We start from the raw sequence: 15,242 nt of genomic DNA, 5'->3' as shown, positions 1-15,242 counted from the left end.
ACCGGACCCCAGCCACAGGGCCATTCCGATCGACGATCCGATCGAGAACATTAATAAGTGTCGGGACTCCAGTGAGCGTGATAGCTCCGAGTCCGCACCATGATCTTGTTCGTTGTACTCGGCAACATGACCAACCTCGTCCTTGTCGGCTGATACCGACTTCGGGGGTTGAATAATGCCATCTTCCTTAATTGCTTTGATCATGATGGCCTGTGTAGAGAGGAACTATATTCAGATATAGTTGCAAATGTCGAAGAATGCAAGGCTGGCAACGCCCTACCGATTCCATAAGAGGGGACAATATCGTCGCTGGATGGGCCTGATAGTGATTCTGAGTAGTAATGCCTCAAGAAATAGTATGCATAAGTGGAGCAGTGTTCCAGTGGATCTGGTCCCATCGGACACTATCTATATACTCAGTGTCTCCACATAGCCGCATCACAGCTGTATGTACGTATCGCCCGTTTTTGTCTACTTGTGCAATGACGTCCAACACCGGATAATTACCAGATCTATGTCCAATCGTCCTAAATCTGGGGCAAGGGGCTTCGGTATCACTTCCCGAGGTTAGAGTGCTTATCCGAGAACTTACTCCCAGTTATTATCAGCAAGGTCTCATTGTAAGGTTATATCAATGAGCCGGTAAACGGGCCAACCAATGAAAGAATACAGCATCCTTGCTTAGAGCGCCTGTTTTCTCCTCTTTGTCAATGAAGATCCTTTAGCTTATCCCACCATTCGGAGTGTGTTCCGCTCCATGAGACTCGAACACCAATATAATCTCTTTCGAGAGCAGTAGCATTTTTCCACGGGGGGTGGTTTCTAGCAGAGTCCATACTTTCCTAGAAATTCTCTTTATTCTCCAGTCGTATCCTGATGAATCTGAGGTCAGTTTATTTCATGTAGACCTGGGGTTCATTCGGCTATCATGGCATCTGCAAAGCTGGTGTCGTTTAAATATGGGGAAATCCCAGTCGGTGCAATCAAGCCACGCGGATGGGTGAAAGATCAACTTCGACTGGCAGCTGATGGGCTAGCTGGCCACATGTTCGAATTCTACCGCTATGTCAAGAACAGCTCCTGGCTCGGTGGCTCGGAAGAGTATAGTGAGCTGAACGAAGCAGCTCCCTACTGGTACAACGGAATTGTGCCGTTGGCATACACCCTGAACGATGAGCGACTCAAAGCCCAAGCGAGTCAGTTTCTTGACTACGTGATCACTCACCAGGCTGACGATGGCTGGTTGGGTCCTGAAACCACCAAAGAAACCCGAGGGCTGTGGGCGCGATGTCTTCTGCTTCTTGGTATGGCTGCTCACGCGCAGGCTGAGCCGGGACGCAGGGATGAAATTATCAATTCTATGCTGCGATTTACCCGTCTGGCGCATATAATGATCCAAAATGATTATCAGGGATATCTGTCACATGAGGGAGATCGCTTTGATCCGCTCAAGTTTGGGCTGGCCCGGGCTCATGAACTTTCCACCACCCTCCAGTGGCTCTACGAGAATGTAGCCGAGGAGAACCGATCGGTTATCTGGGATACTATGGACTTGATGTGGACAGGGGCTGAGATCGGTGGTCGTGACTGGTCCAAGTTCTTTGTCCCAGGAGCGTTTCCTACCTCAGCGTCTATTAAACCTCAGCCTAATTTCCAACATGGAATCAACGTGGCTCAAGGTTAGCACAGATAATTACTTACACGCACTGTCCTCATGACATATTAAATCAGCCCTACTGACATATACTGGCCTAGGGTTGCGGTATATGGCGCAGAAATACCGGATGAACCACGATGAGAAGCTCGCCCGCCAAACCCGGGAGGCCGTAGACATGGCCTTTCGCTACCATGGCACCCCGTCTGGCTCTATAACGAGCGATGAATTTCTTGGAGGGTTGGGTCCACAACGAGGTACAGAGTTGTGCATGGCTGTGGAGTTAATGTTTTCCCTCTCCTGGCTGCATCGTCTCTTCGGTGACAACGACTACGCCGATCTCACAGAGCAGGCAGCTTTCAATGCCCTACCAGGGGGTATTTCGCCGGACTGGTGGACCCATCAATATGTAACCCAGTCCAATCAGCCATGGATCAAGCGACTGGACGGTCGACCCTTCTATGATGTGAGCCCGTATGGCAATATCTTCGGACTGGAACCAGACTACGTATGTAAAGCCCTGCACTTTTCCCGATGTGATCAAGTGTATATGCCCGAAATTTATTGGCTGACCTTTCGAGATAATGTAGCCGTGCTGCTTGGTAAATCATCACCAAGGCCTCCCAAAGCTGGTCTGCTCTGCCTTTGTTCGTAAAGGTGGCAATGGCCTGATCCATCGCTTCCTCATCCCTGCTGAGACCTCCATAGAGCTCGATGGGGGACATGCCTCCGTCACAGCCGATACTCACTATCCATTTGACCAGATAATCAGTTATAAGTTCACTACCACAAAGAGCTTCGATTTCTATACTCGACTTCCTAGCTGGGCGACGGCATCCTCGCGCGCCAACCTGCCAGGTGGACGTGTAATCCCCCTAGTGCGCGAACACGACGACGTCTTCCATTTCACAGTTCCAACCGGGTCGTCGCAAGTCACTGTCACGCTTGGTACTGAAGTCCGGGTCGTAAACCGGCCGTTATCCTCTGCCGTCTCCATCTACTGGGGTTCGTTGCTCTACGCCCTCGATATCGCCTACACCGAGACTAGCACAGCACCCACTCATTGGAAAAAGAACGTGGATCCTTTGCCAACGGATTCAACGTACCCCCAACTTCGCGATCGTATGCTCATTCCCAAGGAGGAAGCTGAGTGGCGAGTGGCTATTGATCCCTCTCAGATCGTCACACACTGGGCTAATCGCGACACGGACCCAGAAAGCCCACTTCCTAACCCGATATACGCGCGTGGCGCCCCGCCGATGGTTATCTCGGTTGCGGCGACCCGGATTGCATGGCCGGTGGTGAACGGGGCTGCGCATGGAGTCCCAACAGAGGTCACTACCGAGGGTGAGCCATTTGTAGCCAGATTTGTCCCTTTTGCCAGTGCTCCTCTTCATATGGCAGAGGTGCCCACAGTCTCTTTGCCCAAGCTGAATCTCCCTGGGCAGTCACATTGAGAAACAAGGTGACATTTGTTCGTATAGTTATATGTAGTGCATTCGAATGCGAATCTGTTCCAGTCCCTCCTTTACAGAGGAAAAGTAGCAAAGTATGCTCCATTAATAAGGAACTCCATCAGATAACAGCTTATGATTCAACAAAGGGGTCCAGATATCTTCTCTTCTCTGTAGTGCAGTACGCCACCACCTATGTATGCCCTATACAATTGGAATCGGTTTCTCCGGTATGATTGTACAAGTGCTTGAAAGGGGTAAAAAACCGGGTGGCACGGTGATAGATGACTAGAGAAGTAGTTCAGTTGACCCTCCTCCCGAGTTACATTTGGGGCCTATCAGAAGTGACCATTCGGCCGACCTCCATACAGGATTTGCACAACCAGGGCTTGCTATTTGATCTATGGCAGTTATCGCTCGGGCTATGATCCCGAAGGTTTTCACGGGAGACAAACCCGCTGGGACATTCCAAGGGATGTGACGGACGCTCAGATCGCAAACTAGGGTCAGAAAGAAACCTGATCTAGCCTATCGGCTTCGCATCCGCATAGTGAAGCACTGTCCTCCAAATAGAAAAATATCTGGGGTATGAAACTAATGCTGGAAATGTTCAAACGCTCGACGTCACATCGATCCCTATTATGGTTGGCCATGTGAGACGGTGAGATGGTGCCAGATAAGCTTGGGTCTTGCAGATGAAATTTCGTAGTAAAAGCAATGAAGGTTGAAGGCTCTTTTCATAGGGCCAAGTGGCTACTAAAGAATGTGAGAAGCCAGAGTATCTAGGAGACTAACCTTTATACATCCTTCGACCATTCCTCGGCGCGGTAAAATTACCCCTACTGCGGTACAATATATTTGGAAGACATGCGATGGTGAAGTGGTTAAAGTGTGGCAAGGCACGTGAAGCCTCTCGAAATGTGCTCGCAATGGTGATCGTCGCCTCTAACCTCACACTCCATTGGTTAGTGTCAAGAATCACCCGAGTGGTGGTGCATCATGTTGCATCAGAACTGGGGGTCAAGGCTCAGGGTTCAAAGAATGAGGGTCATGGGTACTCCATGCAGAGGTTGTCAATGCCCCATTACTATCAGATCTCCAGGGGTCAAAATTCAGCCCCATTACTCCAGCATCAGCAAAAGTCGCACTGAGATTTGCAGTGTTGAAACAACTGTTCGTCCATATAAATGCAATGAAATGGATCTCATGGTTGTTGTAGCTCTAACATACGTCATGGCGCCGGGCCTGTCAACATATGAATACCAAGACATCCAAATGTTGTCTTCACAGGAAGAAAGAAAAGAAAAAACCAATGCAAGCAAAAACAAATACCAAATCAAGTCTTCGTATCCTTTTTACTTCGCCTGTTCACAGGCGAACAATCGCATGAGATGATCCGCAAAAAAGTCTGCTCTGCCATATAACCGAAATCGTAAACGCCGCCCTTTGCAGTGAGTGATAAATAGGAGCAAAAGCAGAACGTGTACATCGCTGCGCCCGGATAGTCAAAAAAGCAAGAAGCCGAAAGGTCATACCATAGAGGAAGTAGGCTTAATAGCCGTAGTACACAGACACAAGCCGATGAAGATCAAAGAACGGAAAAATCAAACGAGTTTTTCAAACAAGCAACAAAGTAAAAGATAAAAAACCCACAAAGATTTCTAAGCTCCCGTACTCCAGATTATAGTTGTATGAAACTGTTGCTTCGGATACACAGATCTTTCATGCGTTATCGTCGTAAAATGAGCTCCAGAGCTATGCAAGGGATGCTCAAACGGTCTAATCGGTCATGCACCGAGAAAGTAGTACGATCACCGTAGCATCCGTCAGTCGACGAATTACATATCTCCGTCATGATGAAGAGTAACACTGTTGAACTCTTCAAATGGGTCGTTCACTTCCCCATTGGGCGTGGCAAGACCCGAATCCATGGGGACACCCTTCATCTTGGTAGGGTTGCTGCCGCCAATATCAACGCTGGCGCTTTCTTTAACATTGCGGAAATTTAGAGTATCCGTTCCTCGGCTTTGATGAGGAATCATCGGTGGCTTCATATGGCGAATAAGTGCCCATTGTGTTTGCCGGAAGAACGGGTGGGTCTTGACGTCCGAGGCACCAGCACGAGCTCCAAGACGCTTCGTCTCATCTTTAATCAACAACTTACGGATCAAAGACTTACACATACTATAGCCATGTGTTAGCGCTTGCCACATTAATGTGAAAATGAAAGTCTCACTTGGAAATTTGCTGGGCTCCCCCGTGTTCAGGGAATGGTACGTCATCTCGGAGGATGTTTCCAAACGTTGCGTTCCTGTTCTTACCCTTGAAAGGTGTTGTGCCGTAAAGCATCTCATAAATTAAGATGCCAAGGGTCCACCAATCAACTGCGCTGGTATGTCCGCAGCCCTTGATAACCTCCGGTGCAATGTACTCCTCCGTTCCTACAAAGGAGTTCGTCCGGAAATCGGCAATGCAGGACTTTGTGTCGATGGTGGGCAAAGACGTCGTCGAGTTGCCGCTCCGCCCCGGAATCATGGTGGGTGCACCACCAGGACCCGATTGTTTGGACAAGTCGAAATCTGACAGCATTATATGACCAGACTGATGCAGAAGAATGTCTGAATAATCTACCGTCAGTATAATGGCTACTATCATTAGTGTATCAGCGAATTACATACTCTCTGGCTTTAGGTCACGGTAGATAAAGCCCATGAGATGGAGGTACTCTAAAGCGGCTGTAACTTCCGCCGCATAGAACCGCGCCGCGTCTTCGGAAATGCATTTCCCTGGACGGGTCTGAAGAGCTACAGAGTCTAAATTAGCGGACATTCGAGATGGAGATCCTAATCTATACGCACCTCGGAAAAATTCACCACCGCTACAATACTCCATACATAAGTAGAGATAATCCTCGGACTGGAAAGAGTGGTAAAGCGTGACAATAAAAGGATGGTTACTTGTGGCGAGGATCTCTTGTTCGGCCAAAGCCCTCTTGATTTTGTTTCGTTTGATCATTTCTTTCTTGCTAAGGACTGGTATTGTCAGCAAGGGTATAGAAGATAGATGTCCAGAACATTTGGCTGCCCTAGTCTGTGCACTGAAACCACGGCAAACTCACCCTTCATAGCATATAAGCGGCTCGTCTTCTTTTCGCGAACGAGATAAACTTTCCCCACGTCACCTTTGCCGATCAACTTGATCTTGTCGAAACTACTTGGGCCAACCTCCACATTCCGAATTTTGATCGAGTTGGAGCTATACGTTCTGCGGAAGGCAACCTGGTTGCGAATCTCGCCGGGACTCGGGATCTTGCCATCGGCACCAAGTTTAGGTACGGCGAGACTCCCAACTGTATCCTCCGCGATAGTGATCTGAGAGTCGGTTTCTTCCACTGGGGGCTGGTTTCCAGTTTCAGCTGTCTGAGGGCGTCCATCATTGTCGCCCCGAGCAAACAGACCCTGTGCATTCGGGGCGGAAGCGACGCGGCGAAGTTTTCGAGCTAATTCGGTTTTGTTGGCAGTCGTGGCCTGCTCGGCGGCGGAGACACCGTCGACCTGTAGCTCTGGAGTGTCCGGCGGAGACGAAGGCTCCGAGCCGTCATTGCGATGCTGTAAGGAAGGTTGCCCCTGATGAACGAAATACGGATTGGCTGTTGCGGTTGGAGACACTCCCTCATCCAGCGGGTTACCTTCGCTAGCAACAGTGGTTGAGCGGTTGCGACCAATTGTGGGGAGGAATCGCGATTGCCTGAAGGCAGACTTAGATTCGGTCTTGGCGCCGGTGTGAGGACTGCCCTCTCTATCCCGATCGCCACTGTGGCTATGACTGTGATGAGACGAATTGCTGCTCGAGCTATTTATGCGAAAAAAGTTCTTGATCTTTGTCGGGAGATGGCTCGACTCATTGGTATGTTTTTTGGACGGGAGAGAGAGGCTAGGGAAGCTTCCACGTTTCTCGTTCGACACATTGGACGGACTGGAGGCAAAAAGTTGGGTCATGCCGACGATTTCACCTGGACGTATACCAGGGATTGGGTGGCTGTTCCACGAGGTTGATAGTAATCGAATTTAGTGGGAGGGTAAAGAAGGAGTTGGTAGTCTGGATTGATCGATGCAAGGAAGGGGACCGAGCAACGGGCTAGAAACGGCGGGGGAGAAGGCGGTGCTAATGATTGCGATCAAAGGGACGTTCACCCGCAAACTGATAGTGACATGGGGGAAAGCCAGGTACCCGTCAAATCACCGTCGGAGGACTAGAACTGGGGGCACAAATTCGGTCAAAGAAAGTCGAAACTGAAGAACGAGGGACGGTGTGTTAATTTAAACTATCCTCTCCAACCCGGGGTGGGAACATTGAATGGAGAAGGGAGGAAAGAAAGAGAAGAAAGAGGGAAGGGGAAGGGAATACAAAAGTGGAGACGTGGAGGAAAGATTGGGAATTTCGGGCTTAGTCAATAAAACCGCCATCGACTTTACTATTTCCAAGATAAGTCACGGGTCAATATCACCCGCAGCCCGATTGTTTCTACTTCTTCTGGTCTGGGGTTTCACCATTCCGCAACATCGGGACATGCCGAGTCATGGCTAGGGTTTCAACTCCGACAAAATCATACTATCTTGTATGAATAATACAGCACTTGCCACCATTCCTGATTACTAATAGAGAAATAAGCCGATTGTAGTTATTCTTCTTTTCTCGTTTTCATTTATCTTGTCTGTCTGAATCGGCTCTCTTTTCCTTCATTCATTCTCCTCTTTTTTCTCCTCTCTTCAGGAAATTCAAATTTGCCCCAAATGACAGCCGAAGGTTAAAACATGGTTCCTCGCTTGCAAGTCATTGGTCAGTGTCAAGGAATTAACCGGGACTAGCGTGGCTGGGCGCATCATCTTGGCAAATAAAAATATCTCTCACTCATTGTCATCTATATCAATACTGAGTTACAAAACAATGTTTACAAATGCTTCACCACGCAAAAACATAAACAGTACGTACATACGCTCCATACATCATATCATATTTCACATTCAGCTTATAACTCAACCAGAACCCGATGTTTCAGAGCTAAATTTATGACAACTTCTTAAAGGATTCAGAGCACGGGCTTATCCGAGACCCATGCAAAAGGACCCAGATTGAGGCTACTATATCTCGCTTGCCAGACCTGTCTCAATGTAACTACCGTAGCGGATCGATGTAATGATATAGCTTGTGCTCACGTCACTTCTGTATCAACGATTCGCAAAGAGAGAAAATACAACCTAGCATAGTGAACTAATCCACATATCTTCGAGCTGCGCGGGAATATCTTGGTGATGGCATCTTCTCCGTGCATCAAGACTGTGCAATGAGCGCAGCGTGTCTACTTCGCCGTGAACGCCGCTTTGGCATAATGATGCTCCTACCCATACCCGGAGAAGGTTATGCATGCGCTGGATAGTATCCTTGTTCGTCTTTCAACCTCGGACACCTGAAAGAGAAAATACTACTTGTTAATCAGTTTCTCTCAGATCGTACTAAGCTCCTTGGACGGATGCTGCCCTGTAGATAGTCGTTCGTCGGGGTTGTCAACGCGATACTTACGAGTCACGAAGATGACTAGGGCCGGGCCATCATCATTACAAATTTACCAATAGAAATACATTCTTGCAGGATAAGAAGCCTATCTAATTCGCCTATGGACTGTTGTAAGATATACATTCTACCTAACCAGCTTCTAAGTACTTAGTATCGAACTAATCAGGGGCACGCCGATCATATGTAGCCTAAGTAGATAAGTGGGTCTTAAGTTGATGAATTTATGCCAAGAACCGTAACTCACCACTTCTCATGCGGCCTACGGAATGATGGTGCTTTCTTACTAGAAGCCCGCCAAGTTAACCAGTTCCGGGGTTGAGTGAGTGTGTATGTATACAGTACTCGGCGCTAATGCTAGGAGGTTTTATTACGAGCGGCAGAGTTTAGTCTATGTAAGAAGTTTCAAGCAGGAGACTTGATTCATGCTAAACTCGTATAGAGATATCCACCTAAAAACAGGATGACCAGCCTTTGGTGGTCACCAAATTCACATGGAGCCTACCCTTCCAGATAATTGAGTAGCCGAAAGCCTCGAAGCATATCCATCCGAGAACATCATGCATACTAATTATTCAAACACGTTAATTTGAGACAAAAGCGTAAACCCCATCTCCTAAGGTGGTCGACCCAAGATGAAAAATGTCAAGGGGGTCAAAAACATTATGCAAACTAATGGTGTATCGATTGCCAACCGTGCTTCCTATTTTACAGTTAGTATCGTCATCCATAAGCCTGTCACACTATTTGTCCAATTCGCTCACTTACCTGTTCAATCTTTTCGTTCCCTTTTTGTAGTGTTCAGAGAAAACAGTCAAATACTAAAAGCGAAAACCAAGAATAACATGTGAAAGGGGAAAAAGCCCTGGAGGATAATACAGCTGCTACTGGAGCCATGGGGCGATTGCTTTACCGGTCATTAGATTGACCCTCATTGTGAGAGTCGCGCATTTCACGTCGCTCTTCATCTCGGACTTGGCGAAAAAAGTCACGCAGCGTCTCGCGACTTGGCTTGGGACGCTGCTTGGGCATATACCATGGTCTAGCCTCTTGAACTGAATCATAGCATGCGGTCTCCTGCGTCTGTCTATCGCCGGTTTCCATTGTTCGCTGGCCTGTTTCGTTTCTAGGCGCATCTCCAGGGCCGTCAAAAGAGGGAACATAGGCCTGTACGTTGACGTTTTGAGGAACTGCCAAAGCAGCTGTTTTTTGAAACACTAAACCTCGATTTCGGCTCAGGAGCTGGGTATTCAAAGACGATATTGGCAGCTTCACATCCTGCATGCCCGAGTCCCCTCCTCGAGCTCTGTGGGTACGATGTAGCGTAGTGTTCTTGCTCGGCTTGACCTCTTTCCTGTCTTCTAATCGTCCCTGAATCCATCCAACATTATGTGGAGCACCTGAAGCATGTATCTCAGCTGACATGATTTTGTATTTGGGAAGGGACCGGGGACTGTTTAAGCATTTTGTGAGCAGAGCAGGTTTTACGTATTTGCTTGGGCAGCTCTTACCTTTCCCAGATGGTTTCTGGATTCCTCCCACATTTGGGATCCTCCAGAGAGCCCATGCTAACCAAGCGCTTGCTGCTATTATTAGGAGTTTGCAATCGAGGAAGAAACAAACTTTAAGAAGTAGTACTTACCTTCTTTCATGCACAGTAGCCCATGAGTCCGTTGTGGACACACAGGATGAAGAGAGTTTTCCATTTGCCTCATTGTCTGACGTAGACGAAGTGTCGCCGCAGCTCCTCACAGCTTCTCGGAAATGGGCTTCAGATCCCCAGAGGTGGCTTGCAGGTTTCATTGGCCTGCCATTTGTGGTCATTCTCGTCGAATCTGGTTTACCGCTTGGAAGTGGCGGCAGATTTTGTTTGCCTCGTGTTGACCGATGAGATATTCTGCCTTCTTCCCTTTTCTGCTTTACAAGCTGTGTGGTAACAACAGATAACTCCTTGAGCAGTCTGCCAACAGGTTCGCCTCGCTCTGTGGCCTCTTCGATTTTGTGGTACAGGTGTTGAAGATCTGATGGCGATGGCAACCTAGATGATGCCTGTTCATCACCGGTGCTGCCAGACTCATCACTAAAAGTTGAGGTGTGGATTTGCTTGTCTCGTTGATTTATGTTTAGGTTCGTTCTCGTTTCATCATTTTGCTGAGACAAATTGAGATTACCGAGAGTCCCGTTTGCGGACATATCTTTAACACCTACAGCCGAACCTGGGTTTCCCAAGTTTTGCCACGGAAACACTGGGATGGAAGCTTCACTTTCTGGGTAAAGCATCGGGAGTGTAGGCGGAGTCAAGTATGTAGGCAATGCCTGACCTGCGCAGCTCGCACTGGAAGATGAAGACACTGGTCCCAAGAAACCTTGATAGTCTGCCATACTTCCTGTTAGATAGGTAATAGGCGGTACGAGTAAATCAGCATTGACTCTTTGCTGGTCGCTTGAACCATTCATGCTTGGTTTTCCAAAGATAAGTTCCAGCTGCTCTCTATACATTCGGACTACGTCCAACTCTCGCACCAAACTCTTCCGCTGTTCAACCATTACCTTTTTCGACCGAGAGTCTATATCCCAGGTGTGTATAGCCATGTACCTGTCAAGGCGAGAGAGTTGGGATGAAAGTGACTCATACTGCTTTTTAGCTTCGTCCAAGCATTTCAAGTGCGGCATTCCTTGGGACATTGGTGGGAGATACTGTGGCTGTTTGGGTGCTGGAAACTGACTACCGACAGATTGATATACCTGAGGCGCAAAAGTCGGATAGCCGGGTTCATAACTCAGTTGGCTCTGACTGAAAGCTGAGGAAGAGCCCGCACTAGCAGCATTACTGCAAGATGTAAAATCAGAAGACGCTGTTGACACAGCTAAGTGTGGCTGGCCCGATGTTGGCATAGAAGACATAGGACCCTGCACATTCAAGCTTGGGTACATATCTGGGATGCCTGAGTGCATATCCGAACCAACACCATACATCGCTTGGTCTGGAAACACTGGTACATAAGCCATTTGAGGGTACTGATCAACGCGAGGAAGTTGCTGATTGTTGAATGCGACGGAATATCCGGAAGGTAGGGCATATCCCGGCGCGGGCCATGGAACAATTGGCGGGCATCCTGATCCTTGAGATGTTTGGTCAAATATGCCATTGGTGAGAGATAGCTTTGCAAGGTCCGGGAGGATTCCAGTAGGGCTCACAGAATTCCTTGATATGTCGCTTCTGTTAGAGTTCGTCTCCATTGACCCTATTGGAATATTGCCGGATAAACTTTCGCTTTCGATTCTCATAATAGACCCGAGTGCCTCCATCTCGTGATCGCTTGCCTCCTTCTTCTGCATAGGCAATTTGAATTTCGGGGCAGGGGTCTGTGGTTCCATAGGAACGATACGGCCACCAGCAGTAACGCGTTGATGCTTCGGGGATGTATGATCCTTGAGGAACCGTGCAAAGCCCGCATCAGTTTGTGCACGACTCGATCGAGGAGGGTCTTTTGGCACACGAATTGGACAGTGTAAGCGGTTTAGAGAAGCTTCAGTTTGGTGTGAAATATTCGACACTGTTCTTGACCGATTGACCAACTGTTCAGTTAAAACGTTGGTGCTTGTATGGTTGTGGCGGAGTAAATTGTCTGCGTCGCAGATCAATAGTCGAGCATAGTTAGTATTGAGCTTGCATGTTTTTTTTATTTTTAATGCAAAACAAGTGTACATACAGCCAAGCGCCTGGTCACTGAATTTATTGAGTTCTATACACGCGTTTTGGCTCAAAGCCAGTAGAGTTTGGATGTCATACTTCTTCATGTTGCGATTTAGGAAGGGAAAGGTGAAGGAGCGTAACTAGACGGAAGACATGTGTCTTTCGTGTAAGAAGAGGTTGAAGAGAAATAACACAAGGGAGATATTCCGGAAATGCAGACTTTGAGTTGTTTGTTTTCAGAAGGTCCATGGACAGTGATGTCGTCTGCCCAATCTGGAAAGTGCACACTACTGGGCAACCAGATCTGGGACTGATAATTAGCTCCTTTTCTACATAAATAATAAACAGTAAGAATCACTTCTAATAAGTAGTTAGAAATATAAATGAATACATATAATTAAAAATACTAAGACCTGAAAGTGAAACGAAGGGCGTCCGAGAACAATAGCACATAAGTATTATGGAAAGGCAGCACACTACACACTTTCCCGGGCTGTGACTGGCCGTATAGCACTGTGGATTTGCCACTCCTCCTCCTCTGGTTCATTAAAGGGAGAGACGGCTTGCTCACCCCCCGTGTGATTATTATTATCAGCCGGTTGTTGGCTTTTCATTTCCCAGCTGCCTGTGCGCTCATGTCCCCTCACGACAGTTATACCAGCACCGCTGCTATGAGTCTCTTTGGTATCTGCTGGTTTGACATCCTCCCAAGTAGGATTTTTGAAAGTGACATCAGAGTCACTTGCCATTTTGCTGTTCCCTTTGAAGCCTCCGAGGCTTGACCGTCGAGTGCGATTCATGCGGAAACCACATACTAGAAACCCGAGGATTGAGATGAGAGCAATCACTACAAGTGTAACAACAGCCCCAATGACACCACCAACAGCAGGACTCAGGCCCTTGTCGCTAGTAGGTCGGTTCTGATGCCCATCGAAGACGTCAGAGCAGAACGTAGCTTGTGAATTGCAAAGAAGACACCATTCTTTCGTCGATCCTAGCGAAACTTCCTCCATTTCTGCTTGAAATTCCGTAAAAGGAATAGCTATATTGCTGGGTCCATGTCCAAAGAGTGGGTAGGATTGGAAGTCAGCCGAATGGGTTCCATTTCTCAGGAGAAATCGGACGTAAAGCTGAGATGGATCGGGGTACGCGGGGCTGGAGTTATTCTCCAGACTGTAAAGTTCAAACACCATCGATGCACCACGCGTTGGACGTCCGTAGAAATTTTCATATTTTGGTGACGCAAGTTGCATAAGGGATGCAAGAGCGACAGCAGGCTCATCATTACCAAACAGGAGTGCTATTTTTCCGTTGGTCCCTCGATAGTCGATATTGTTGTTAAAGGCATCCAGGATACTTGAGGCTAAGGTGCGCCCAGCAACAGTGCGAATACGATCACTGACATTAGTCCCTGTTGAGTCCATATAGCCATTCGTTGCGAAAACGTAGCGGTCCGCAAGAGAACGAGCACGGTCTATGTCATCCTGGTTCACGTTATGTAATAGTGATTCATTATGCACAGACTCGTAGTCCAAGTATTCTGAGATCATAACGGCATTTGCATAATTGGCTGAAGAAGGATCCAGTACTCCAGACAGAGAGAATGGGTAAATCTTGCTATAAAATGCTGCTGAATCCTGCGTGATCTCTTGAGCCTCAGGACTGTATTTGTACTCGGTATCGGCAACTTGGTGCAGCAGGCAACCTGTATCCCCGTCCAGCTTAATTGATCGAGGGTCCATCGCATCAAGAGTGACGATTTGGGGATATTGATATCCACCCAAGGGAGCAGTGGCTATAGAGCCATTGGCAAGTTGGAAGGGGGAATCAGAAAATGTTGCGTTGAGCGATTTCTCGAGAGGTGGGTAAAGGCCTTGCATGAAAGCCTGAGCAGACGCAACCACTGACGGATCAGTGGTCGAAAACACGTCCACCTCCTCGGCATCTATCAGATATGGCGATAGATTTTGGATTCTTGTATTTGAAGTGTTATTATTGTCATGTATCGCAACATAGCGGTCCCGGAAAACGGATCCTGCCGCATACAACTCATTCGCCCCATATGGAGTCAAAGCTTTGGGACGAGGTAGGGCCGATGGGATACTATCTCCATAAAGGTTGTAGGCAACGACTGCCCACACTTTCTCTTCCAGATTTTGGGCAGAAGCCAGGGATGTGTGTATTGCTGCCGCCGCAGTAATGACATGGAAATTAGAGATTAACATAGTGGGCAGAGGGTATCAAATGGTTCTCTTCATGGAAGGGTATATCTTATTAAATTGGTTTTCATCAATCACATATAGAAGACAAAGAACAGCGCGAGTAAGAGCACCTAGTTAGCAATAGGAGAAAGAGGTGTATTACAGTTCACTAAGGCCAGGTACATGGAGGAGGAGAAGAATGTATAAGAGCTAGAAACATTGGGATAAAGGCTCTGAGGCCTAGGCTCCGGTAGCATCCATTTGACTTTGGCAAGTCCATGGAAAATGACGACATAAATTCATACTTTCTTCGTAATAGGAACCGTGAACCAGTGGATACTCTTGACAGTGTATACCTCCGGAACGGTGCGATAGTACATACTGGTAGCTTCAGAAGGCCTGGTCCTGAGTAAGTATTCAGCAAATCAAGTAACCCATTAGCTTGCGCGCCTCAGGGCGACTGTTAGGCCGATAACCGACAGTGCGTTCAAATGCTTCAGTTTCAGCAGGTACAGTTTGTTTCCGAAGGTGGCTTATATGGAAATCAAAGACACTCGGTTGAGTTGTCTTCGACCGGACTGCCAGTGGCTTCTTTCCCTTCCCGGAAGGAAGTATCACTCAGTGGACTGTTTTTCCATATAGGTACACAGTAAAAGATTGCAAAA

The 15,242-nt window shown here is 47.7% G+C and overlaps 4 protein-coding genes across 4 annotated transcripts; 2 read left to right on the top strand and 2 right to left on the bottom strand.

The window, feature by feature from the left end:
- Window positions 1-928: 928 nt before the first annotated feature.
- On the top strand, window positions 929-1,684 carry AO090026000681 (uncharacterized protein; the record flags this gene model as incomplete). The annotated part of the gene is made up of 1 exon (XM_023235963.1): window positions 929-1,684. The coding sequence occupies one exon, from the start codon at window positions 929-931 to the stop codon at window positions 1,682-1,684; it is 756 nt and encodes a 251-aa protein (XP_023091123.1).
- A 100-nt stretch (window positions 1,685-1,784) lies between these two features.
- AO090026000682 (uncharacterized protein) lies at window positions 1,785-3,247 on the top strand (the record flags this gene model as incomplete). The annotated part of the gene is given in 5 exon segments (XM_023235962.1): window positions 1,785-2,256; window positions 2,312-3,001; window positions 3,139-3,167; window positions 3,175-3,203; window positions 3,241-3,247. Coding segments are annotated over 5 exon segments (1,227 nt in total).
- Window positions 3,248-4,946: 1,699 nt separating this feature from the next.
- Window positions 4,947-7,106, bottom strand: AO090026000683 (putative serine/threonine protein kinase (Nrc-2); the record flags this gene model as incomplete). The annotated part of the gene is made up of 5 exons (XM_001822047.1): window positions 4,947-5,292; window positions 5,345-5,726; window positions 5,787-5,912; window positions 5,967-6,140; window positions 6,227-7,106. 5 exons carry the CDS (start codon window positions 7,104-7,106, stop codon window positions 4,947-4,949), a joined length of 1,908 nt encoding a protein of 635 aa, XP_001822099.1.
- Window positions 7,107-12,852: 5,746 nt separating this feature from the next.
- On the bottom strand, window positions 12,853-14,601 carry AO090026000686 (uncharacterized protein; the record flags this gene model as incomplete). The annotated part of the gene is made up of 1 exon (XM_023235961.1): window positions 12,853-14,601. The coding sequence occupies one exon, from the start codon at window positions 14,599-14,601 to the stop codon at window positions 12,853-12,855; it is 1,749 nt and encodes a 582-aa protein (XP_023091125.1).
- Window positions 14,602-15,242: the final 641 nt, after the last annotated feature.

This window comes from Aspergillus oryzae, chromosome 3 (assembly GCF_000184455.2).
Source record: "Aspergillus oryzae RIB40 DNA, chromosome 3".
Taxonomy (NCBI): Eukaryota; Fungi; Ascomycota; class Eurotiomycetes; order Eurotiales; family Aspergillaceae; genus Aspergillus; species Aspergillus oryzae.
Note: the sequence above shows the minus strand (reverse complement) of the source record. Positions and strands in the feature narration are given on the sequence as shown.